Source organism: Myxocyprinus asiaticus, chromosome 40, assembly GCF_019703515.2.
Source record: "Myxocyprinus asiaticus isolate MX2 ecotype Aquarium Trade chromosome 40, UBuf_Myxa_2, whole genome shotgun sequence".
Classification (NCBI taxonomy): Eukaryota; Metazoa; Chordata; class Actinopteri; order Cypriniformes; family Catostomidae; genus Myxocyprinus; species Myxocyprinus asiaticus.
Genome location: NC_059383.1, coordinates 6,394,025 through 6,421,889, shown reverse-complemented (window position 1 = coordinate 6,421,889; position 27,865 = coordinate 6,394,025). Strand labels below are relative to the sequence as shown.

The 27,865-nt window shown below is 36.8% G+C and overlaps 1 protein-coding gene across 2 annotated transcripts in view; it reads left to right on the top strand.

The window, feature by feature from the left end:
- LOC127430662 (prolyl 4-hydroxylase subunit alpha-2-like) overlaps window positions 1-26,492 on the top strand; it is a 37,218-nt gene extending 10,726 nt beyond the window's left edge. The window contains exons 6-15 of one of the 2 annotated variants that reach the window (XM_051680596.1): window positions 2,349-2,588; window positions 8,940-9,139; window positions 14,302-14,478; window positions 15,632-15,702; window positions 16,661-16,760; window positions 18,873-18,926; window positions 19,789-19,848; window positions 23,769-23,837; window positions 23,911-24,007; window positions 26,135-26,492. In XM_051680596.1, the coding sequence (XP_051536556.1) occupies window positions 2,349-2,588; window positions 8,940-9,139; window positions 14,302-14,478; window positions 15,632-15,702; window positions 16,661-16,760; window positions 18,873-18,926; window positions 19,789-19,848; window positions 23,769-23,837; window positions 23,911-24,007; window positions 26,135-26,205 (1,139 nt within the window). In that variant the 3' untranslated portion in view covers window positions 26,206-26,492. Of the gene's footprint in view, window positions 1-2,348; window positions 2,589-8,939; window positions 9,140-14,301; window positions 14,479-15,631; window positions 15,703-16,660; window positions 16,761-18,872; window positions 18,927-19,788; window positions 19,849-19,908; window positions 19,975-23,768; window positions 23,838-23,910; window positions 24,008-26,134 lie in introns of both variants that reach the window. The other variant, XM_051680595.1, reaches the window with a different exon arrangement.
- Window positions 26,493-27,865: the final 1,373 nt, after the last annotated feature.

The window sequence follows — 27,865 nt, the reverse complement described above, 5'->3', positions numbered from 1 at the left end:
AACAAAACATGTAAAATAATTAACACAATTTATTATACCGCCTGGCCTGTATGTAAATTCTGCAATAATGATTTTCCTACCGTCAGAGCAATTCAAGCCTGAAGTACAACCTTCATCAACAATATATTGACTTCTAAAGTATGGTTATCTCACGAATCGGTTCGATGTACGATTTAAGGTTCATGATTCAATATAATAACAATTATATGACAAAGTATGACAGAAAATTGTGTTTATTTTTTAGAAAAATGTTTGAGCAAAATGCACATTAGGATTTCTCATCAAAATAAATTTCTTTAATACACGATATATATGCTCGAAGTTAAAATAATAAAGAGTTTCTCATATACAAATTCTACATTCTATCAATTAATATTATATCATGAAATTGTGTAAATATTATAGTGATTTGAACTGTCTCTGTTTAAAAAAATGTGTATAATTTACAAGTATTTACATTGAGTTTACATTCATTTGTATAAAAACGCTAAACGGTATTGTCTCTTCAATGAGCGTCTCATGAATATTCAGCAAAGGTTCAGCGAACATTAATGAGAGAGGAATCTCTTGGTTTCTTTACCACATCCGCGCTATGTGCGATTAAAATTTATGTATACTATGCTGATTAATTATGTAGGAAATATTAAACATGAGCATATACTGTATCTGTGATTATAAGAAATTGATTGTAAATCTGTCTAAATACAGCAGAACTGGTGACATTAACAAGCCTGTAATCTTATATTACACCCTTGAATTAAAAACATGGACAATCCCTTCACATGTTGTAATTTTATTTATTTGTTTAGATGTATTATTTGTAATTTTATTTTATTAGACGTAGATCAGATGTCCAGATATCGAATATGTATCTGATTTAAAAGCAAATTTGGAAGTGGCTCACATCGGATACAAAAAAATCGTGTGCAACAATATTCTATTTGTGTCAAATGTGAGTAAAAAATATGATTTTTTTGTTTTGCTGTGACAGCGTAAACACTGCCCATGTTTCTCCATGTGCTCCAAACACAATCAATCCATCAGCCATCTTGTCTCCTCCCTAGTGGCGGCTGGTTTAAATACACAATTTTTCCCGCCTTTACCAATCGGAACATACCATTTTGTTTAACTTAAAATTAACCCATTCATGTACAGAAAGTCACATTAAATAAATAAATAAATAAGAACGAGAGATAAAATGAGAGTTAAAACATCAATAGATACACCCCAATACCCCAATAAATATTGAACGTGTGAGTAAAACAAGAAACAAGTCCTTTAGGCACATTAAAATCCTGTCATGGAGACCGATTCGCAGACTTAATAGTAATATGTAATATAGTAGCAATTGGAATGCAGGAGCATTTTCTTTATTCAGTAATATGTCATGACAACTCTCGGAATACATTTTAAAGTACTATAGATATATATGACATAGGTTTGGTCTTGATGAACCAAAGAACAAAAACATACATGCTGTGCTGCTGCAGATGCACAATTAAACATACATGCAGTACCCTTTGCAGCAGATCTAGACCAGTGGTGCTGGGGATGAGGAGGGTTGTAGAGAAAAACTCTTAGCATGCTGCAGTGAAACCAGCTTATCTGTCAACAATCTAAGCAATTTAAATGTTGGATAAAAAGAGAGTGTGCTGGTTGAACAGGTGATATGTCAAAGGACCTATCAGCTTGTGGAATTTCATGACTGAACTTAAATCATTTTCTGTCTAGATTAAACTTTTGCACCTGATTACAAGCATTTTCAACTGTCATTCACATTTCCTTAAATGTGAACAAGCCAGAACTTTCAGTTTGTTGGATGGCTGCAAAAGGATTGCAAGATTTAACTACTATTTCAAGTGGAATTAAAACGCTTAACTGAACTTTGTATCATAGTGGTACACATGTAGTATGAACTGGACTAAAAATTTGTCAAAATGGGTTGAAATTAAGTGAGGTAGAAGCTTTTTTTTTTTAATTATTAGTAATTGTTATTCCTGTCAACAAATTTATAAACCTGTTTAAAAATTAAGCTATCCCTGTTGCCACAATAATGTAACAAAAGTACACATTAACTTAATTACTGAAGTAGAAACATCAACTATGTTTAAAACTAAGCAAATATTCAAAGTAATCTAAGAGCGTATTTTATATCATAATTTATTTTATAACATTATCTTACTGCAACTTGGATGATTTCTATTTTACTGTAGTATTTTAAAAGATGTGCCTCATATGTGAAGTTGTACTGTTGTGTAGGAACAAACTTGATCTGAAGGGTGAAAGTGAACCAACTTACAACAATAAAAATCCATGCTGAATAATGTTACGTAATGTCATGTCCACAGGGGTGCGCTACAGTGCTCTACTGACGGTGGATGACTGCTTTGACATGGGGAAACTGGCGTACAATGAGAATGACTATTATCATTCAGTGCTGTGGATGCAACAGGCCCTCAGACAGATGGATGCTGGAGAAGACGCAAAGACTCTGAAGGCTGATATTTTAGATTATCTCAGCTACTCTGTCTATCAGATGGGTGATCTGCAACGAGCCATCGAGCTCACACGACGTCTGGTGGCCATCGGTATGTCATTCGCTCTCTCCGTTGTGTTTATAGCTGAAGTGTGTAATTTATGCAATACTAGCGTCACCAAACAGGAATGCAAAAATTATGACACATTCCAGAAGACTCCCCCGTCTTCCAGTGGCTGTACAAACAGATAGACCCGCCCCAAACTTACACCATTGGTTGAGCTAATGTTGCTGTGTCAGGCTGGACGGGCAGCTCAAACAAACAGAGCAATGTTTTGATAGTCTCACAAAACCACAGTGTTACACTTCAGTGAAATCAACATGTTAATGACTTTTAGTTGACTCTGCAAATTAGGCTGGCATACGAGAAAGAAGTTTAACGCTGAAAAATGACACACACACACACACACACACAGCTGCTTTAAACTTTGTATCTTTTTCATTTATATCTAAAGGATTTGATCAAGGTTTTTAAACTGTTTTTATTACTTATTTAGCTTTTAGAAATTGGTAATACTGTAGAATAAGTTTGTATATACAGTATATATAATAATTAACCTGAACGAACAATGAATGAAACTTCTGCTGCATTTTTTTTAATCTAGGTTAATTTAATACACATTAAAAGTTGTTTGTTAATACTAATGCATCATGAACTAACAATTAACATTTATATATTTATAAATTAACATAAATCATTTATAAATCTTGATTATAAACATTATTGTTCATTGGTTGTTATTAGTAATGATATCTAATGCAATAAAATAATATTCCAGGTTCAGTACAAGTTAAGCTCACCCCCCCACCCCCCACATTTATTAAAAAAAAGCAAAAATCACAGCTACTGTAAGGCACTTGCCATGGAAGTGAATGGGGTTAGTTCATAAACATTCAAATACACACTGTTTCAACAACATAGCAACAACACATAAACACTATACAGTATGTGTTAACATAATTTTAGTGTGATATTTGCTTTCTATCCAAGTTTATGTAAAGTTATATTCAATAATACAACTGCATTGTCATGACAACCCTGTAATTCCTTTATTGGGTATAACTTTATTCAGTCATGTGTAATAAAAATACACTAAAATCATGTGTTGAACCCGAAAACTCCTTGAAAATAAGGCTTTATACCTTGACATATCAGTGGAATAGGAATTACCACTTCTGATTGGAACACACCCATTTGTCAAGTATATGTTACAGGGCAGACAAAGCAGTGAAAACATCTTTTAAATGAATACAGACATTGGCTTTACCCACCCAAAGAGGTGCGGTAACACACCTGCTGCGGGCCACCACAGCGCGATGAGGTTATTGAATGTCTTGCGCTGCACGAGTCTGTGTTTGTAGCTTGATAGCCTGCTTAGCATTGCTTATTCATCTTATACGTTCATCGTTTTATCCTTTGCCATTTTACTGCATGCTTCGGGTTTTTCCGCTTTTCTACTGTTTCAACTGCGTGTATTTTACCACGCGCACCCGTTTTTCTCTTTTTTCTTTTCTTTTTTTTTCTGCTTGTCTACATCTCGCGTCTCGACTACATGCATTCGTTTTCATTTTTGCATCAATCTTAAACATCTTCTGATTAGGAACCATATCCAACCACATCGATCTCAAACCCTCGCAGCTCAAGAAAAACAACAACAAACAATTACGGTAAGTCATGGCATCTGCTCATATTATTTCTTCCTGCATTGCATGTCACATGTTTACTATAGCTTCTTCCGTCAGCAGTGAGGGATTCACATGTGATTAATGTAAGGAATTAATCAGGCTGACGGAGAAGGTTAATGAGTTAGACACGCATCAGAACGCTAGTCGAGGTCAGTGAGAAAGATAAGCCGGTAGATACTGTTTCGGACGTGGGTAGAACAGCGAGCCACACACACATTTTGGTTCTGACTGTAGAGCAGGGTGTTTGGGTGACGTCTCGGTGGCATACTTGCTCAGCAAAGTGATGCCACTCTCCCTTCCCTGTTAGGGTTTCCAATCGATTCGCCCCACTCAGTGATGCACCCACTGAGAATCATGTTGGAAGAGCCTTAATAATTGGTGATTCTATTGTAAGGAACATGGAAATAGTGACTCCAGACACTATTGTTAAATGCAATTCGGGGTCTCGGGCGTCTGACATCAGATCAAATTTACAAGTGTTGGCTAATGCTAAATGTAGATTTTCTAAAATTGTTATTCATGTCAGCACTAACGATATCCGTCTTCGCCAGTCGGAGATCACTAAAGATAATGTTAAAGAGGTGTGTGAACTTGCAAAAAATGTCAGATACTGTAATATGCTCTGGCGTCCTCCTTGCTTGTCGTAGTGACGAGGTTTATAGTAGATTAGTGTCACTGAATGGCTGGATGTCTGAGTGGTGTCTGGAGAATAGCATAGGATTTATAGACAATTGGAAGAGTTTTTGGGGTAGACCTGACCTTCTAAAGAAAGACGGACTCCATCCCTCCAGGGAAGGTGCCGCTGTCCTCTCTATTAATTTGGCTCATAGTCTTAATAGTGATAATATTTGACTAACTGGGGCCCAGGTCAGGAAGCAGACAAATTGGCTAATCCAGACGTCTGCTAGCTGCCTTGAGACATCACACAGGTCACATCAACTACAACACATAGAGACTGTATCACCTAGATATCACATAGAGACTGTGTCTGTTGCCCAAACTACCAAACACAAATCTTTCACTAAATCATTTAGAAAAAATTTGATAAAAAAATTGAAGATAAACATCATATAAAGGTAGGGCTACTAATCATTAGATCTCTTTCTACCAAAGCACTAATCATAGTTTGGATGTGCTCTGTTTGACTGAAACCTGGCTTGAACCTGATGAATATATTAGTTTAAATGAATCTACTCCCCCAGGTTATTGATATAAACATGAACCAAAAAGTCTAGAAGAACTTGATGTAATAACAGAAAATATAAATACAGTCTTCTCTAGCACTCTTGATAGTGTCGCCCTCTTCGATGAAAGAAAATTAGAAAAATATATTCCGTCACAGCACAATAGTAATGACTTCATGAATTTCTTTACTGATAAAATTGAAATAATCAGAAATAAAATTGGAACTATGCAATCAACTGTCACAGCACCTCAGAAAACAGTGTCTCATAATTTTTCTCACAAGCAACTTCAATCCTTCGCTGTCATAGGTCATGAAGAGCTAACAAAACGTATCAAAAAATCAAAAGCCACAACATGTATGTTAGATCCAATACCAACTAAACTCTTAAAAGAGGTATCCCCTGTAATCTCAGAACCTCTTCTTAATTTTATTAACTCCTCGCTATCCTTGGGACATGTCCCAAGAAATGTTAAAATGGCAGTTATCAAACCGCTTATTAAGAAGCCACAGAGAACTGGCTTACTACAGACCAATTTCAAATCTACCATTTATGTCGAAAATACTAGAAAAGGTGTTCTCCCAACTATGTTCATTTCTACAGAGAAATGGTATGTATGAACAATTTCAGTCAGGATTTAGGCCCCATCAAAGTACAGAGACTGCACTTATCAGAGTTACAAATGACTTGCTCTTATCATCTGATCGCAGCTTCACTTCTCTTCTAGTGCTTTTAGATCTTAGTGCTGCCTTAGACACAATAGATCACGACATTCTCTTGAATAGGCTGGAGAATTATGTTGGCATTAGTGGTCTTGCATTTGCATGGTTTAGTTCCTGTTTATCAGACCACTACCACTTTGTATGTGTAAACGAGGAATTGTCAAATCAAACAAAAGTTAAGTATGGACTGCCACAGGGATCAGTTTTAGGGCCTCTGCTTTTCTCTGCTTCCCCTGGGAGATATTTTCAGGAATCATGGAATAAGTTTCCACTGTTATGCCGACGATACCCAACTTATATTTCTTCTAAACCCAACGAAAATTCACAATTCTCCAAATTATCAATGAAATCAAAGATTGGATGGCCAGAAATTTCCTTCTACTCAATTCTGACAAAACAGAGGTACTAATTATTGGACCAAAAACCTCTAAAAATAAGCCGCTAAAATACAATTTGACTCTCGATGGATGTACTGTTATGTCATCTTCTACAGCAAAGAACTTAGGTGTTATATTTGATACCAATCTGTCCTTTGAAAATAAAATTTCCAGTGTTTGTAGAAAAGCATTCTTCCTCCTCAGAAATATTGCTAAGTTATGACACATGCTCTCTGTTGTTGATGTTGAAAAATAATTAATGCGTTCATGACCAAGACTAGATTATTGTAATGCATTACTAGGAGGATGTCCAGCAAGTTCAATAAATAAACTTCAATTGGTTCAAAATGCAGCTGCCAGAGTGCTGACTACAACCAAGAAATATGATCATACTGGCCCAATTTTATCGTCGTTACATTGGCTACCTGTTAAATTTGGTTTAATTTAAAAATTCTGTTAAATACATACAAAGCTTTGAATTGTCTAGCTCCACAGTACTTAAGTGACCTTCTGACACCCTATATTCCGTCACATTTATTATGATCACAAAATTCTACAAAGTTCTTTACGATAATTCCAAGAATATCAAAATCCACAAAAGGAGATAGATCCTTTTCATATTTGACTCCTGAGCTATGGAATAGTCTCCCTAACACTGTTCGGGATGCAGACACACCCACTCAGTCTAGACTAAAGACTCATCTATTTAGCCAGACATACACCTAATTTATCCATCAGCTCACAATTAGGCTGCTTTAGTTAGGTCTGCCGGAACCTGAAACATTGATCATGATCTATAATCCTGCATAAAATGTAATGGCATCTACGCTAATATTATTCTGTTTGTTTCCATGTCTCAACCTAAGGATTCATATCCCGAGGTTACTAGAGCCTTCCAGATCCAGCTCCGTTCCTGCTTGGTGTTGGACTCTACTGCTATGTGCCGCTGAGTGATGACAACAGACTACAGCTGGTGCTAGCCAGAAATCACTTCAGTCTTTTGACTTCAGAGGATGAACTGATGCCAACTCCAACTGTAAGACATCGGATACTTCATATGCCACTGCATGAACCTTGGATTTAGGATGGACCCCACCGAACCTCACCGAAATGACCTGCTGGTTGAACTGCGATGCATCTCATTGATCTCTGCCTGCATCACCTTTGTTTATTGATGGAATACACTCTTGAAATGGAATACATAGACTATAATTGAATTGCCAACAAAAGTCTTCATCAGCCAACTAAAAAAGGACAATGCATCTATGTGAATTTCTGCAGTTAATCCAGGATGGACTTCAAAGTCATTAGTCATTAATCTTAAAGTTCATAAAAAATCGTTTTTTTTTTTTTTTTTTTTTAAACACTGGACCTTAACGCTTACTTAATTTACAAATTTTAAGCCATGACTTGCGCCGCACATAAATAACTAATATTGGCATTATATTCATGTTGTTTTGCCATAGGGGAACTGGCCCCCACAGTGAGCCTGGTTTCTCCCAAGATTATTTTTCTCCATTAACCAACATCTTATGGAGTTTAGTGTTCCTTGCCACAGTCGCTTTCAGCTTGCTCACTGGCGTTCTAAATACAAATATTATTTAATTATTTAATTTGTATACACAATTTACAGTCATATTTCATCAAACTACACAATGATCACTCTAAGACTTAGTAGATATTACAGTTTCATTTTTTTAAATGCATGATTTACTGTAAAGCTGCTTTGAAACGATGTGTGTTGTCAAAAGCGCTATACGAATAAAAATGACTTGACATGTGAAAATGGGATGCTTGAGCATTTTAAGCACTTCAATATGGGACAGGGGTCCACTTAAAGATTCTCGCTTTCCGATCCTTTTATGCTTCAATATGAGGACACAAAACCTTAAATACAGGACATTTCACTACCCACTAAATTACAGGACAATAGGCCTCCCTGTATGGGATAAAATACGGGGTGTCTGGCCAAAATGGGACAAAGCAGCAATAAACATTGCATATGCCACTGCTCCCGTTTTTTAAGTCGTTGTCTGTGACGAATGTGTTATTATTTCTATACTGTCCTCATGAAAAACATCCGTTGCTAAACTCTCATGCATGGTGAACATACTCAATTTGCATCGTTACTATGGCAACTAATGTAGACGTGCTAGCAAAAGTGACTGCAGTCTGAACAGAAAAAAATCCAATCTGTCCACATATAACCAGCAGTTTGAACAGTTAGTATAAAGAATTGGATTTGAGAAAAAATCTGGACTTTCGGCATAAATCTAGTCAAGTTTTCAGCAAAAAGACAAAATTATTCTTAGCAAATTAGGTTTTAAGGGAAATATCGATATTGTCTGGTAATGTTTTTAGTTTTAATTCTTGGCTGCAGTGTATAATCATTGCACAATGTTGTGTATTGTCCTTTCTGTTTGTGCACTTGCAGATCCCAGCCACCAGAGGGCAAGAGGGAACCTGCGCTACTTTGAGCGTTTGCTGTCTAAAGAGTTGAGGGACATAGGTCAGAGCCAACAGGAGCTAGCGGATGAGAGACCCATTCAGCTGGACACCTATGAGCGGCCCAAAGACTACCTGCCTGAGAGAGAGGTGTATGAGGCCCTGTGCAGGGGAGAGGGCATCAAAATGGTGAGGATACACTTCATAACTCAAATGCAGACAAAGAGTGCAAATCATTTCAGGCGCATGCGCATTCTGCACGTTCAGAGTGTGCACGGTTAGATACAGTTGAAGTCAGAAGTTTACATACACTTTGGTTGAAGTCATTAAAACACATTTTTTAACCAATCCACAGATTAAATATTAGCAAACTATAGTTTTGGCAAGTCGTTTAGGGCATCTACTTTGTGCATATGATACGAGTAATTTTTCCCACAATTGTTTACAGATAGATTGTTTCACTTTTAATTGCCTATATCACAATTCCAGTGGGTCCGAAGTTTACATACACTAAGTTAACTGTGCCTTTAAGCAGCTTGGAAAATTCCAGAAAATTATGTCAAGCCTTCAGACAATTAGCCAATTAGCTTCTGATAGGAGGTGTACTGAATTGGAGGTGGACCTGTGGATGTATTTTAAGGCCTACCTTCAAACTCTGTGCCTCTTTGCTTGACATCATGGGAAAATCAAAAGAAATCAGCCCAAAAAAATTGTGGACCTCCACAAGTCTGGTTCATCCTTGGGAGCAATTTTCAAATGCCTGAAGGTACCACGTTCATCTGTACAAACAATAGTGTGCAAGTATAAACACCATGGGACCATGCAGCCATCATACTGCTCAGGAAGGAGATGCATTCTGTCTCTTAGAGGTGAACGTAGTTTGGTGTGAAATGTGCAAATCAATCCCAGAACAACAGCAAAGGACCTTGTGAAGCTGCTGGAGGAAACAGGTAGACAAGTATCTATATCTACAGTAAAACAAGTCCTATATCAACATAACCTGAAAGCCTGCTCAGCAAGGAAGAAGCCACTGCTCCAAAACCGCCATAAAAAAGCCAGACTACAGTTTTCAAGTGCACATGGGGACAAAGATCTTACTTCTTGGAGAAATGTCCTCTGGTCTAATAAAACAAAAATTGAACTGTTTGGCTATAATGACCATCGTTATATTTGGAGGAAAAATGGTAAGGCTTGCAAGCCGGAGAACACCGTCCCAACCGTGAAGCATGGGGGTGGCAGCATCATGTTGTGGGTGTGCTTTGCTGCAGGAGGGACTGGTGTACTTCACAAAATATATGGCATCATGAGGAAGGAAAATTATGTGGATATATTGAAGCAACATCTCAAGACATCAGCCAGGAAGTTAAATCTCGGTTGCAAATGGGTCTTCAAAATGGACAATGACCCTAAGCATACCTCCTAAGTTGTGGCAAAATGGCTTAAGGACAACAAAGTCAAGGTATTGGAGTGGCCATCACAAAGCCCTGACTTCAATCCAATAGAAAATTTGTGGGCAGAACTGAAAAGCATGTGCGAGCAAGGAGGCCTACAAACCTGACTCAGTTACATCAGTTCTGTCTGGAGGAATGGGCCAAAATTCCAGCAACTTACTATGAGAAGCTTGTGGAAGGCTACCCAAAACATTTGACCCAAGTTAAACAATTTAAAGGCAATGCTACCAAATACTAACAAAATGTATGTAAACATCTGACCAACTGGGAATGTGATGAAAGAAATAAAATCTGAAATATATAATTCTTTCTACTATTATTTTGACATTTCACATTCTTATTATTAACCATTTGTATTGATTCCATTCAACAAATTAAATAAACATAACAGAAAATGTGGAATCAAATTAAATAAAATTAACCCCCCACCCCCCGAACACCCGGGGGGTGTATGCTACTCCCAAAAATAGTACAGAGCAGGTGTATCAGCTGTAAATACCTAAAGAACTGAGAACTGGGAATCCCAAAATGTTGAACCATATTTTCAAAGGATCTCAACACTCCACTCTCATACAGGTCACCGAGCGTATTAACCAAATTGCTTGAAATAAGATAGAGGGACCTCTATAGGGAGAGATTCTAGCAGGTAATTACATTTTGGAATACAATGAATTTTAATAACCTTCCCAATTATAGATAAATGTAATGAAGCCCACCTGCCCACATCGCTCAAACCTTTTCAGTAAAGGGTCAAAATTAAATCTAACTAAATCACACAAATTTGCTGGGAATAAAATACCCAAATACTTAGTGCCCTGTTTGGACTACTGGAAGGCACCCGGCTGAAAAGCCGTTATCGGGCAGTACGCTGTCAGAGACAGCCTCGAATTTAGACCAATTCACTCTGTGTCCTGAGAACATAGAAAAGGAATTAATAATTTTGTGGAGGCAATGCATAGATCTAGTAGGACCAGAGACAAATAATAAAATATAATCTGCGTAAAGCAAAAGTTTATGCGCCACACCAAGAAAAACATGTACATTAACCCCACGCACGACGGCGTCAACTGGCGTCCATCCCTCCAAACTCAAACAGTCCATGTACGCCTACGAGGACCCCGTGACATATTTCCCATCAGATTCCTCAAGTCCAGTGTTTCTATACAAATTTTGTGAGACAGAATTACACAGCAAAATATAATCTATAAAACAAATTCCAGCCAGTAGACAGAACAAACTCAAAGAGCATGTAGATTCATCCACAAAACTGTCCCGAAAGTGTGCCACTCTGCAAAATAAACTCCAGCCGCTAGGTGGAGCCAACACAAAAAAAAATGCTCAGTTTCCTCAAACAGTCAAGTGAATGATCAGTGAGTACCACAAATTGACTTACTCCATTGACTTTATGAAAGACATCACTTGCTGTGGGCATGTGAATGTTTTATGGCCCTCCTTAACATCTATTCTTAATTTGGCCGGGAATATCAGTGCAAAAGCGACCTTCCATTGATGTAAAAGTTTCTTGCATTCCTTGAATCGATCACGTTTCTCTCTTGTTGAATTCGCAGTTGGTTTTTCCAAGAAAGCCTTCCTTTACTCCTCGCGTAACACAGGATCTTTATCGGATGATCTCAGAAATTTGGCCAGAATTGATTGGGGCCTGTCTCCCTCATCGGATTGCTGAGCCGGAACCCTGTGAGCTCGCTCGATTTCCTGCTTATGGCCTGTTATGTCAAGCAGATTTGGAAGGAGCCCATCCAGGAATTTCACCATATCCCGACCATTTTCGGCCTCAGGAGTTCCAACAATATGGACATTATTCCGCCGGCTACGGTTCTCTGTGTCCTCCAACTTCTCCCAGACACGCTCCAAATCCACCTTGGTTGCTAGCGGATTAGCAGATAATTCCCTCTCCGATGACTCCAGATAATTGATCCTTTTCTCAACATCCCCCACTCTTGTAACCATCTCAAAGAAATTCGCCTCCATGGCAGTGATCGATCGACGTATCACAGTGAGATCCTCCAAGTCAGCAACAACCTTCGTCAGCATGCCGACATGATCAGCATCTCTTGCCACATTTCCCACACTTCCCCGACTAAATCGGCTCCCTGGCTCACGGCTCTCTCAGGGGTATCAGCTTGAGCACGTAAGTGTCTTTTAATGTCTCCAGAGCCCGAGGATTTTGAATTCTTTGATATTGTCCTCCTAGAACAGTTATGAAACAGAGTGTATCAAATCTCACAGATTTATATCATTAAAAGTGTTAAAACTAGCAAAGTGCGCAGAGCTCACCATTCATATGTCCGATCCTCTCATGGCGTCACATGACTCCCCGACATATTTCACATTCTTTTTTTTTTCTTTTTTTTTTCTCCCCAATTTGGAATGCCCAATTCCCAATGCGATCTAAGTCCTCGTGGGGGCGTAGTGACTCGCCTCAATCCGGGTGGCGGAGGACGAATCTCAGTTGTCTCAGCGTCTGAGACGTCAATCCACGCATTTATCACGTAGCTTGATAAGTTTGTTGAGCGCGTTACCGCGAAGACCTAGCATGTGTGGAGGCTCACACTATTCTCCGTGGCATCCACGCACAACTCACCACGCGCCCCACCGAGAGTGAGAACCACATTATTGCGACCACGAGGAGGTTAACCCAACGTGACTCTACCCACCCTAGCAACCAGGCCAATTGGTTGCTTAGGAAGCCTGACTGAAGTCACTCAGCACGCCCTGGATTCGAACTTGTGACTCAAGGTTTGGACATTTCTCATTCTTAAAATAAAGTAGTGATCCTAACCGACCTAAGACAGGGAATGTTTTTATGATTAAATATCAGGAATTGTGAAAAACAGAGTTTAAATGTATTTGTCTAAGATGTATGTAAACTTCTGACGTCAGCTGTAAATCGGGCCACGCGCGTTCAATGCTCGAGCACCCTGCTGATGATGGAATTAGCCTCAAGCATCCTGTAGGCTGTGCATCACTAGTATGTACAGTTAGTGAATGAGACACATTGTTTTTTTCCAGTGCAAGTTTGCTAAAATGCTTCCTGCACAGTTGGTAATCACGATTGATCCTGAAACAGTTCCTTGAGTTAGTCAAGTAACTTTACAACATTGTCAGTTGCATCTTTAATGACTCGACAGTAACAGTGGAACAGATGATGACAGTATCAAAATGTCTGAAATGTTTTTCTTTAGCTACACTGCAGATTTCAAAGGAATAATCATGGCTGAATACAAGTTAAAGGGATAGTTCACCCAAAAATGAAAATTCTCTCATCATTTAATCACCCTCATGCCATTCCAGATGTGTTTGACTTTCTTTCTTCTGCAGAACACAAATGAAGATATTTAGAAGAATATTTCAGCTCTGTAGGTCCATACAATGCAAGTGAATGGGTGGCAACATTTTGAAGCTCCAAAATCCACATAAGGCAGCATAAAAGTAATTTATATGACACCAGTGGTTAAATCCATGTCTTCAGACACGATATGATAGGTGTAGGTGAGAAACAGATCAATATTGAAGTCATATTTTTATCATAAATTCTCCTCCCTACCCAGTAGGGGGCGATATACATGAAGAATGTGAATCACCAAAAACAGAAGAATGTGAATGTGGAGATTTATAGTAAAAAAGACTTAAATGTTGATCGGTTTCTCACCCACACCTATCATATTACTTCTGAAGATATTGATTAAATCACTAGTCATCTGGAGTTCGTTCTTATAATGAAGTGCATTTTCATGTCTCCATTTAATATGTCTTAATATGTAGGATAAAATATTAAACTCACACTTTTTAAAGATGGAAATAGTATGACTTTTTCTTTTATCACAGTATCACAATAAAAATTGTTTTATTGGAAGATTGTTTTGATTGCTTCTTCAACAGACTCCACGGAGACAGAGCAGACTGTTCTGCCGCTATCAGGATGGAAACCGAAACCCACGTCTGCTGCTCAAGCCCATGAAGGAGGAGGATGAGTGGGACAGTCCTCATATCGTCCGCTTTCTCGAGGCCCTGTCTGATGAAGAGATCGAGAAGATCAAAGAGTTAGCCAAACCCAAGGTGAGTCTGCACACTCGCGGGCCAGAGGGACAGTACAGAGGTCTGATTAGCTTGATGTTTGTAAGCCATTTGGATGAGTTTAAAGAAACAGTTGACTTGAAAATGAAAATTCTGTCATCAGTTACTCACCATCAAATCGTTCCAAACTAATATGACTTTCCTTCTTATATGGAACACAAAAGGAGAGAGTTTAAATAATGTACTTGTCGGCCTTTTCCATGTAATGACGGTGAAAGGGGACTCTGCCTGTCAAACTCCAAAAGGACAAAAAAGCATCATAAAAGTGTTATGAAACATTTCGGTAGCTTTGCTTGAGGAACTGATCAAAATGTATTCTGTTATTTGTTAAAAAACTTCACTGTAGCTCTCAAATGAGGGTAAGTGTTGACAGCATTTTCAACTATATCTTTAAAGGGATAGTTCACCCAAAAATTAAAATTCTCTCATCATTTACTCACCTTCATGCCATCCCGGATGTGTATGACTTTCATTCTTCAGCAGAACACAAAAGAAGATTTTTAAAAGAATATCTCTGCTCTGTAGGTCCGTACAATGCAAGTGAATGGTGAGCAGACCTTTGCAGCTCCAAAAATCACATATAGGCAGCATAAAAGTAATCCAAAAGACTCCAGTGGTTAAGCCATGTCTTCTGGAGCAATATAATTGGTGTGGGTGAGAAACAGATTAATGTTTATGTCCTTTTTTTACTCTAAATTTCCACTTTCACTTTCACATCTGAAATTGAATGTTGGAGATTTATAGTAAAAAAGGACTTAAATATAAATCTGTTTCTCTATTATGTCGCTTTTGAAGATATGGATTTATACACTGGAGTCATATGGATTGCTTTTATTTTTTTAAATGTGATTTTTGAAGCTACAAAGGTCTAATCACATTCACTAGCATTGTATGAACCTGCAGAGCTGAGATATTCTTCTAAAAATCTTCTTTTGTGTTCTGCAGATGAAAAAAAGTCATACACATCTGGGATGGCATGAAGGTGAGTAAATGATGAGAGAATTTTCATTTTTGGGTGAACTATCCCTTTAAGTTTCATAATATAGCTCCATAGTGCTCAGTCATTCAAACTGAAGTGTTTCAATGCTTGTTTTGCTTTTTGGTTCTTTCTCTAATTGTGAGTTTTTCACTGTAGCTTGCAAGGGCCACAGTGAGAGATCCGAAAACAGGTGTCCTGACAGTCGCCCATTATAGAGTTTCCAAAAGGTGAGCACATGTATGTTGTCTACCTTGGTATGAGGTGGGGAACTTTTAGAGTTGGAACTATCTGGTATGACTGTAAATATATAACGTTATTGTGATAAATATTATCTTGGTCACACCCCTAGGTAATACTTAAATAAGTGTGCTTATCTCAGACTGAGGGTGCTTTCACACTGGCAGTTTAGTTCGAAACACAGCACGGTTCGCATGAAAAATTGGTAATGTGAAAGCTGTCATGCAGACCGGGGAGCGCACCGCGGTACCGAACCCGAGACTACCTGTAGGAGGTGGTCTGAGTTCAGTTGCAATGGAACTGTAGCGCGATTTGCGTGAATGTGAAAGCAACTCGGACTCAGGTGCGTACTCGTTCAGGAAGTAAAGTAACCTGCGCATGCGTTATAGCTGATGACGACATCTGTCTATCTATCTATACACCTTATAAATACTATTATAGGTTATAAATACAGGGTATAATAGGAGATGACAGTGGCGATAACTTCACCTTGGACACGAGCATAAGCGTACAGTGTAAACAAAGATGCAAACGAATTCCTTGCAATCAGCTGTCTCCTCAAAAAACGCCATTTGCGAGCAGCAGCAAGCCGCTTTCCCCTGGACATCTGATGAGTTACACCATGAAGCGCACATATACACAGTTGTCGTTCACTCTGCTGTGCATAATGGCACCAAAATAACAAAAAAATAAAAAGTATGATGAGTCGTGTTGTGTTCTCCATGCGTGTTTGTGATGATGTTAGATGAACGCAAATGGACCGGGGTTCGATAGAATCAAGTGAGTGTGAAACCAGACCAAAGCTGCGGGGGGCACCGGGAACAATCACACTCGGAATCGGACAGCAGCAAACGTGCCCATTGTGAAAGCCCTCTGAGATACAGATGTTAAAGAGTATTTATGCCTGTTTTGAGTTTATAAGGGCATAAACATGTCCTGTGTGTGTAGTGCATGGTTGGAAGGGGAGGATGATCCAGTGATCGCACGGGTCAATCAGAGGATAGAGGACATCACTGGATTATCCGTGGACACTGCAGAACTGCTTCAGGTGACTTTCCTAAAACACCCCATGAAATGAAACATCTCATTTATCCCATCATGGTGATAAGGGTCTCAATAGGCTTTGGCCTACACTAGATCCAACATACAATACACACCTGTACTGAATTGTTCATGTGATCTGGGAAGTGTCTGATTACATGATCGTTTTCATTCCTAGGTTTCATGAAAGGAATGCATACATATTAAATTAAGCTGATTTTTCACCTGTTTATCTATTAAATCTTCACACTTGATAACATATATACTGGATTCAGTTTTTTTTTTTTGTATGCTAAAAATAATAATCGGGCTGTCAATTTAATGTGTTAATTTAGTGGAATTAATTAATAATTACATAAAATAACGTGTTAAAAAAAATGAACACAATTAATCATGCCCCCTGACCCGTGCATAAAATCCATAAAAGACTTGCAATATTTGCATTTGCAGTCAACAGCAGCCAGTCAACGCATTTGTGGCGAAAAACGCTAAAACACAAAGCCATCAGAGACAGAAATAAATTTTTACATTTAGTGGCAATATTTGCCCTCTGGATTTGATTTTCAGGGGCACTTTTACCTTTATGAGGGCGTTTTTTTTCCCTAACCATTTAAAACATAAACTGTCTCATCCATTTATATTGAGTACTTTAATCAATTCTTTATTGCAATTTCTCAAGATTAAGAATTTATTGCCTCCTACCTTAAGAATTAAATCAACACATTTTATGCCATATTATGATTAAATAGGGCTATAATAGAATATTAAAAATAACAGTATATTAGCTGTTACAAACAATGTAAAAAAAGATTGCATTATGAATTTCTTTTAATTTGGGGGGCATTTTTTGTCATTTTTGTTTGCATTTTTTGCCTCAAAGCCCCCCTTAAAAGAATAGTTCACCCAAAAATGAAAATGGTCTCACCATGTACTCACCCTCATGCCATCCCAGATGTGTTTGACCGACTTTCTTCTGCAGAACACAAATTAAGATTTTTAGAAGAATATTTCAGCTCTGCTGGTCCTCACAATGCCAGTGAATGGTGACCAAAACATTGAAGCCCCAAAAAGCACATAAAGGCAGCATAAAAGTAATCCATAAAACTCCAGTGGTTTAATCCATGACTTCTAAAGTGATATAATGAGTGTGGAAGAGAAACTTAAATTTTAAGTCCTTTTTTTACTATAAATCTCCACTTTCACTTCCACATTCTTTTGTTTTTTGTCCATTCGCATTCTTCATGCATATTACCAACTACTGGGCAGGGAGGAGAATTAACTGTTTCTCGTCCACACCTATCATATCACTTCTAAAGACATGAATTTAACCACTGGAGTCTTGTTGATTACTTTTATGCTGCCTTTATGTGCTTTTTGGAGCTTACTTTTTTATCACCATTCACTTGCATTGTGAGGACATACAGTGCTGAGATATTCTTCGTTTGTATGATTGTATGAACGTAAATAAGAGAATTAAAATTTTTGGTTGAACTTCTACTTTAATTTCTGACTGTGGATGTCATTAACAGCGAGACGCTCCACGAGTGTCGGTCAGAGGCATGTGTACATACTACACAGACAAACATTTTAAATGGCGCAGATGGAACACGTCCTGTGACGAACTCAATTGAAAATGGATTTCTGTCAAGAGCAGACCAATAATAGGCTTATGTTCAAACATATGAATATAAAACAATATCTTGTCTTCTAAAGCCACTTTTTGTATTGTCTAATTAACACTGTACTCCTCTGACACAATAATGTCATTTATATGAATTATCTGAATTTTTATATTTACTATATATTATATTGATTATAATTTAAATGGTTATGTATTAAATTATCTTTTGGTTAGGTCATTAATTTACCGGCACATCATCTAATTAGTTAATTATTTTTAAAACAATTTAATCGATTGACTGCCCCAATAATTATATTAATAAATAAAATGAATGGCACACAGCATGCAGCTATGAACCATTTAAATTTGTAATGCAATGTCTTCAAATGTCTCTTTTTTTTATTTTTTTAAAGCTAAATAAAAGAAGTTTATGGTGTATAATACACCACCAATGTATTGTATTTTCTGTTGAATCTAAATTGTTGTCTTGTGTCTAAGGTGGCTAACTATGGTGTTGGAGGTCAATATGAACCACATTATGATTTCTCCAGGGTAAGAACATTTTATATCAGTCCATTTTAAAATATACAACTTAAAAGGATTGTTCACCCAAAAATGAAAATTCTCTCATCATTTATTCACTCTCATGCCATCCCAGATGTGTATGACTTTCTTCTGCTGCAGAACACAAATGAAGATTTTTAGAAGAATATTTCAGCTCTGTAGGTCCATACAATGCAAGTAAATGGATGCCAGAACTTTGAAGTTCCAAAAAGCAGATTAAGGGATCATAAAAGTAATCCATAAGAATCCAGTAGTTAAATCCATGTCTTCAGACACAGTATTATATATATATATATATAATTATTTTTTTTTTTCTTCATAAATTCACCTCCCTGCCCAGTAGGGGGCGATATGCATGAATACTGTGAATCACCAAAAACAGAAGAAGAACGTGAAAGTGAAAGTTAAAGTGTAGATTGACTGAGCAGGGAGGAGAATGTATAATAAAAAAAGGCTTAAAAATTGATCATATCACTTCAGAAGATTCAGAAGATACTCACGAGGGTGAGTAAATGATGAGAGAATTTTCATATTTGGGTAAACTATCCCTTTAAGGTTAACCATTTTACTATTTGGAACAACATATGGGTGAGTTCACTTTCGTGTTAATGTCCCTTTAAATGCAATTTTCCCCCATGTACATGGGAAATTTTGTTTTTGCCAAAAGTACTAGCAACTTCCAATAAAAGCATTATAATTAAAGTGTTCTGAGGATTATTTATCATTTTTCTTAATTGATTTGACCAGCACAGTGTCTATTTTATCGAGTGTAAACTAGCGTGCCTTCTGAGGCGGAGATCCTCACTCCTGCAGTTCAGTCTGGTTTAAAAGTTACAAACGTCTGTTGCAGCGTCCTTTTGACAACAACCTCAAAGTTGATGGAAATAGACTTGCCACCTATCTGAACTACGTAAGTACGTGTGTGTGTGTGCTTCCTGCCTGTCTTTACTCTCAAATTTTATCTTCGTAGAAAGATGAACCTGATGCTTTCAAATCATTAGGCACTGGAAATCGTGTGGCTACTTTTTTAAATTATGTAAGTATGTGTATTTTGTAGAGCCTAGTTCCAGAACTCATGTGTTTGTCGTGTGACTTTTCCTCACTTCAGGCATCAGGTCTTCATTTCCGTGTGGGTTTGTGTGGGTTTCCTCCGGGTGCTTCAGTTTCCCCAAAACATCTAATTTGACTCTGAATTGACCCGTAGGTGTGAGGAGAGAGTCCCCCCATTCTTCTACTGTAAAACCAGTAGAAGAATGTGTTAAAAATCAAGTCTGGGTCAGCATGGGGCAGTAAATGCAACTCCAGCTGTACAGGCAAAACGCAGCTATACAGAGAATAAACCACACTTACTGACAGCAGACAGCACAAGGTGGACAGAGCGCAACTCCGCATGCAAAGGTCTCGAGACATGTTTTATTCTAAGTTTCAAACTACGTTAAACTTGACAGCGTCCTATAAATGGTACGTTTATGATGCAACGCAACCAAAGTAAGATGCTCCAAAAGCGTCCGTCTGGCACAGGTGTACATTGATACAAACTTAGAAAAGCCCTTTCAATAAATCTTTCTCAGACAGATTGAAAAATTAAATTGAAAAATGGATTGCTGTGCACCATAGGCCAATGATAGGCTTTGTGCTTAATGCTTTACTCATCAGCCACAATGTAATGCATTTTAATTACCTGAATTATTATATTTATTGCATATATTTCAAATAATTTAAATATAATTATATTATAATTATTAAATTTATATTTATTTAGGGGTCTTTCTCTGCAAATATTGATATTCGATTAATTGTGATTAATTAGATTAATCATCATAAAAAAAAAAATATTGATTGACAGCCCTAATAAATTGCTAAACATTCTAAGATCTCAATGCCAGGCAGTGTCTGGAGAGTATAAAACATAAATATACAGTATAATACTGATTATCAATTTCAGCAGTGTAGTGTTGTTCAGTCTGGTGATTTATTTTTTTTTTTTACAAATTAATGTATCGCTCATTGAATTGTCTTTACAGCTCATTGATGCATTGGTAAAGTCAACATGAAACTGCATTTGCAGTCAGTTAATAATGTGGCATATTTGAGTGAAACAGGATATTTAAAGAGAAACAAAATGTAGGGTGGGTTTTGATTTTATCTATCAGAAATGTATTTGATTGTGAAAAATAGTATATATGATATATGTAATAATATATGACAGGTGATTGGAAGAGAAGGCTTTAAAAATAATAGGGATTCATGACTTCAGCTGAAAAAAAAAAAAAAGGCCATTACATTTTACATTAATGTTCCCTTTTTAAGTTTTATAAAGGGGTTCACTAATGACTAATAACTTGTTTACAAATGCATTCTAAATATTTTTGGTATGCAGTTAGTTATAACAACATGCATAAATGGGCGACCTTAATGCAATACTTACCAAAAAGTGAGCATATTTTAACTTACATGTTATAAAGTAAATGCTTAATAAACACTTCAAATCAAAAAGGTAAAATGCCCTGATTCATGATTTATGTCATAAAGCAGCAAAAGACTATTATTGTGAGATTAACAAGAGGGAATATGTCATATAATTGTTTATTACTGTAATGTCTTGACTCATTTGTGTTGTCACTTTCCTTTGTCACGTTAATGTCAAAAGAATGATGCTACAACGACTGCTGTCCCAACTTACCTAGTCCTAGATACCAAAAGTCAAAAACAATTTTAAGTCTCCATGCTCATTTACAGAATATATCATATAATAAAGCCTGATGACCATTAAATCATACAGAACTTTATATACATAGATTTCTAATGTTGGCAACTCCTTAATAAATGTTAAACAGGTGTCCACTTTACATTACAGTAAATCTGCATAGGTTATTAATGTTGAATAATTGTGCCTTTTTACGCATGTTATAATGGTATATAAATGATTTGTAATGCATTTGTAAATGAATTGTTAGTCATTAATGAACCCTTTATAAACCCCTAAAAAGGGAACATGAATTGAAAGTGCTGCCCAGAGGCAGAGCAAGTTAAATAAATTTATGAAAAAGATAAAGCCGAAATCTTTTTCTTTTTAAATAACGTGCACTGATGCATCGTGCACAAGAAGACCAGCAATCAGGAATGTAAATGGTGTCAATTTGGATTTCATGTTGACTTCAGTAATAAAACGCATGTCAAGAGCTCCACAATCTAAGTATAGTTCTGCATATTCATATTCTCATCACATATGAGTTCTTTGTCATTTAGCAAATGTACTAGTCACAATTTTCATCCAGGACCTTTTAGAGTACACTAACAGCAGTGCCCCTGTCCTGTTTAAGGATAAAATATTCTGCTGCTTCTCTGGTTGGTGACTTCTCTGGTTATTAACTAAACATTTGTAGTTGTGCAAGCCCTACTCCACAGTAGATGTGCTGGCCCAGTTCATTTTCACTTGTCTACTGTATACTTTAACTGGCCCCACCACAAAAATGATAAATTGTATTTTATGTGTGAAAAAAAAAATCTGTTTTTCATTAAATGTTAAAGGAGCAATATGTAACATTGACATCAAGCATTTAAAATGGGTACTGCAGTCCAAATTCAAAATATTGGAGAGAATTGTCTCCCCCGCCCCCTCCTCCCCAGACTCGTAGCTCAAGCGGGTTGTCAGATTGAGGACACGCAACAGGAACGAGCAAACTGACAATGGCAAGCGACGAGCCTTACACTGCAAGTTGATAGCTAATGTATACACATTTGCAATGTTTTTATTGTTTGCAAATTATAAACCAGCTCATGTGGCTTTTTATAACTCTGTCAATGTTAGCTAGATGTATTTCTGGCTTCCATGGCTGCAGCACGCTGTGTTTGCCCGCTAACTTGTTTCAAATCTGGCAACCCGGGGTGTCGAAATACTATTGGGAAATGAGCAGTGGGCGGGATCACATAGGCCAAAACACAAATAGAAATTCCGGCCCGGAACGGAAATTTCAAAGTAGAATATACTGGCTGTACCATTGTTTTCGGAGAAGCCAGTATTTCAGCTTAGCATGTTTCCTAAATCTCTGATAACATATTATGATCATTTTATGCTTTAGTACATTAAATATATTACAATTGCTCCTTTAAGTTTTAGTTACAAAAAGATGGTAAACGATGCAAAAGATTTGATTATACTTTTTAATATCAGCCAGTTAGATAAATTTACCTTGGTGACACATTTAAATCAGCTGAATAGGCAACAAAAAATATTCTAAACCACACCAAACCACATGCTTTATGACATGCAAGACATTAAAACATGCACAGGATAAATGCATGTCATTACTGGAAAAATCAAGCTGTCTCAATTAAACATTACTTGAAATGTCAAGTTTTGGGCTCATAACTCAAATAACTGCTGCTTACATTTTATTTTATTTTTTTGTCCATAGACATCTCAGTTCTCCTTGTGCAAGTGCAACTGAAGTACAGGTGTCTATGCACTTCTGTGGAGAAATAAGTGTATTTAACGATTGACCTAGAGTCAGTTATAATCTTTATTATTTAAGCTTTATTATTGTATGACCTAAATTTTAGTAAATTAACTAGAAACAACAACATTTAAATAGCTAATTTGAATTAAGTCTACTTGCATCTAGTTACCTAGCTAACTTTAATAGTTCAGTTTATTCTATATGATCACCAAGTTAAGTGTCCTTAATTACACAAGTTTTGGAGACGCCATTACTCATCATTTACTCACTCACCATTACTCAAAGTATGAAAATACAGGTGAAAAGAGCATGTTGTATTGAAGTGAAGTGTATGTTCCTGTAACAGTTACAGTATGTCTGCAAATTACAGATGAGTGATGTGGAGGCAGGTGGAGCTACGGTATTCCCAGATTTTGGTGCTGCTATCTGGCCTAGAAAGGTACAGACAACTTTTTAAAACATTTTATAAACCATAAAACAAAAAAATTACAGTCATTCTTCTGTATCTTTAGGGAACAGCAGTATTCTGGTACAACCTCTTTAAAAGTGGAGAAGGAGACTACAGAACGAGACATGCGGCCTGTCCTGTTCTAGTAGGCAGTAAATGGGGTGAGTTGACACTGAGACACACTGTGAATTCTTTCTTTTTTTTTTTCTCCCCAATTTGGAATGCCCAATTCCCAATGCACTCTTAAGTCCTCGTGATGGTGTAGTGACTCGTCTCAATCTGGGTGGCGGAGGACAAATCTCAGTTGCCTCCGTATTTGAGACCGTCAATCTGCGCATCTTATGACATGGCTTGTTGAGCGCGTTACCGCGGAGACATAGCACGTGTGGAGGCTTCACACTATTCTCCGCGGCATCCACGCACAACTCACCACGCCCCCCACCGAGAGCGAGAACCACATTATAGCGACCACGAGGAGGTTACTCCATGTGACTCTACCATCCCTAGCAACCGGGCCAATTTGGTTGCTTTGGAGACCTGGCTGGAGTCACTCAGCACACCCTGGATTCAAACTTGTGACTCCAGGGGTGGTAGTCAGCGTTTTTACTCGCTGAGCTACCCAAGCCCCCAGACACTGTGAATTCTTAAATTATGCTGCCAGTTTCCACAAATAGGCTACAGATTGGTGTCCCATTACTTGTATCCATGCAATAAATGCTTAAATCCCATTATTTGTAGAGAGATCACTTTTGGATCGATTAGATCATTATATGGTGGTTGTTAACTAATAATATTGTCTGAGGTGATACAAATTTGAAATCTTTTAAAAATGACATGTCAACTTTGTAGAATTGTAATTTGTGTCCATGTTGGTTTCATACATTTTTGAAAATTTTTTTATAGCATTTTCTACAAAAATGTTGATTTAATGACTTTAAAAATGTCAGGTGTTGTACCCATGAAGTAAAAGTTATTAAAATACTTTACTTTTACCTTGAATACAAGTGAGCGAACACAACTTAATCAATAATTTAAAAAAAGTTTTCTAACATATTTTTCAAGGGAAAAAAATTATAATAATTGGTAACACTTTACAATAAGGTTCCATTCGTTAATATTAGTTAATGCATTAGGTATCATGAACAAACAATTAACAATATATTTTTACAGCATTCATTATTCTTTGTTAATATTAGTTAATAAAAATACAATTATTGATCATTGTTAGTTCATGTAACTAAAGTTGTTTACTAATGGAACCTTATTGTAAAGTGTAACGTAATAATTTGTGCAAATGTCATGATCAGTTAACAAGTTTTTGAGTCACGATTATCAAGTTTTTCAAGGATTACTACATGTGATATGAACAAAATTTGCCTTGTTTGTAAAACTTCACACAGTCATGAGTGTCTTCTCGTATTTTATTTTTTATTTTTTTTTCTCACACAATATCTGCATGTTGATTACACCACATGATTTTGATTGGTGGATACATTTTTCTCAAATATTAATAATATTAATTATATTTTTTTTTATTGTTAAAATAATAATAATAATTCCAAACTACTTTTGCCAACACTTCTTAATTTTTTTTAAGAATTTCAGTTTTCTATTTATTTATTTATTTATTCTGTCTCCAGATAGTTACACCAATTTTAACTTTTCCTTGCAATATATATAACTCAGAAATTGATAACATGTTCATTATAGTATAGGTGCATTAAAGTTGTTGTTTTGTGTGAATTACACTTTTGGTGCATTTTTGAATAACTTAATAGATCTGGACAAGAAAACTGTGTGCCAATTCATTGACCAATATTAAACGGACTAGTTTTAAATGCAGTATTGTAATTTTTTTTGTTTATTAGGTATTTATTGCTATAAAATAACCAAATCACACAAACCAGGGCTTAAGCTATTCAGACTTGTTGCAAATTATGCACAATTCTGCAAAATTTGCATAATATAAAATAGTTGTACAATAAAACATCTTATATAATATTTAATTTGACATCATGAGATGGAAAAACACAATTTTCTGAAGGTTAAGCATCATTCACTGATATTTAGTTGAAAAAGATGAAAAAGTGGAATTAAGAGTTTAAGCTCTGTTTTGTACCCAACTGGTGAAGGCAAATTTTGTTTATTTATTTATTTTATTTTTTTTGGTTACAAAATATAATTTGTCCTTTTTATAGAAAAAGTTGTAAGGAAACAAAAATTATTAGGATCTTTCAAGGCTTATCATTGTGGAAACACAGTTACAAGTTGTCTTTGTCCTCTGGCAGTTTCAAACAAATGGATTCATGAGAGAGGTCAAGAGTTCAGACGATCATGTGGCCTGACTGAAGTGGAATGATATAGTGATATCAGTGATGAACTCAACAACACCTGCAGTGCCTTGACTGTGCAAACACACACACACAAGACCCCCCAAAAATGTACAGCAGTGCCCATCCGGACCAACAGCGATCAGTGCTATGCAGACTGGGGTTTGTGGGGTGTTCTCTCTGTATGGGATTTCGGTTTTATTTTCAGTGCTTTAATGTTTAATGTTTGTGTTTATGTAATGCATAAATTATTGTCCTGTTTTTGTTTATTTTATATTGCTGTATGGTTTGCAAATAAAAATGTCTGCAAGTTAAACGTCTTTGTCTGCCCTCGATACTTGTTTTTTTTTTTTTTTTTTAGTGAGCATACTGTCCGACTGGGTCCTGCACAGTACATTTGCATAGGTTTTCATGCATGCAGATCATCATATATTTGGAATAGAACTAGACAGTTTTCTTTAGAAATGGTAAAATTACTTCCTTTAAATCCTTTATTCTAGTTTCCAACAAGCGGATTCTTTCTCGTGGACAAGAGTTCAGAAGAATGTGCTCTACATTCAAATCAGACTGAAAAATCCAGTGCAGGTCACTCACAAACCTCTAACTGTCATGAAGAGGATGAGATGGCAAAGAAAATATTGATTCACCTAATCCACTTACCTTTTGTATGAAAAGACATCTACTGCATGCTTTAATGAGACTTGACACTGTTTTTATAAATGTTATACACGATTTTTTGGGGAGTTGCTTGAATATTAAACTTCTATATAGTGATATGAATCGATAAATATAGATGTATTTACTTGTATGTATTCCCATTATTCCCATATATTCCCATATATGAGACAAATATGCAGAAAAATGTATAGCATGTAGTTCTAGCATAAAGTTTCTGCTTTTGACTTTGATATGTCTTTCTTAATGAAATGTATGAAGTTAAACAACCAAAATGATTGACTGACATTTTTACATATACACCAAAACAGTAAAGACACATTTCAGTCAGTCAGAGTCAGTTGAGTTGTGCAGTTTCGTCATAATTTTGGAGTGTTTGGCTTTCCATGCTGTGTGTAAATACCACATACTGTACCATTTTACATCTGAATTGACTCTAAAGAGAGACTAATTATCTAAAAAGATACACAAAAAAATGAGCTTAGCAATATGATTGATTATAATAATAATAATAAAATGCCAGTGACTTCACAACACATGATGATAGGTTACCTATTTTGTAACCCCAGTTCTCTGAAACATCAAGTGGAGAGATCCATCTATGGGATGGACAGATGTACCGAGCCTGTGAAGAAGCATCCAATTGCACCAAGTCTGGCTTGACAGATAGGAGTGCACATCCAATTCCGCTGTAAGACCTCACCTTTACTTGAGGGATCTGTACTTGCTACTTTTCTTCAGTGAGCATATTCACTTCTCTGTCATGATTTGTCATGACGGCCCCCCTCCCTCTGTCTGTCTTCTGTCAGTGCATTTGTTTTTCCCTCTCGTGTCTCACAGGTGCTGCTCAGCAGCCACGATCAGCGTTGCACTGCTCGCTAGCAGATCTGTAGCACCTGTTTCCCCTTGCCTCCCTCTCTGTTTATGCTCTCCTTTGTCTCGTGTTCCCTGCCAGTTTGTTTTGTGTGTTGGAGTGCATATGCCTTGCACCTCACTTAGTCTGTCCGTTCCCTC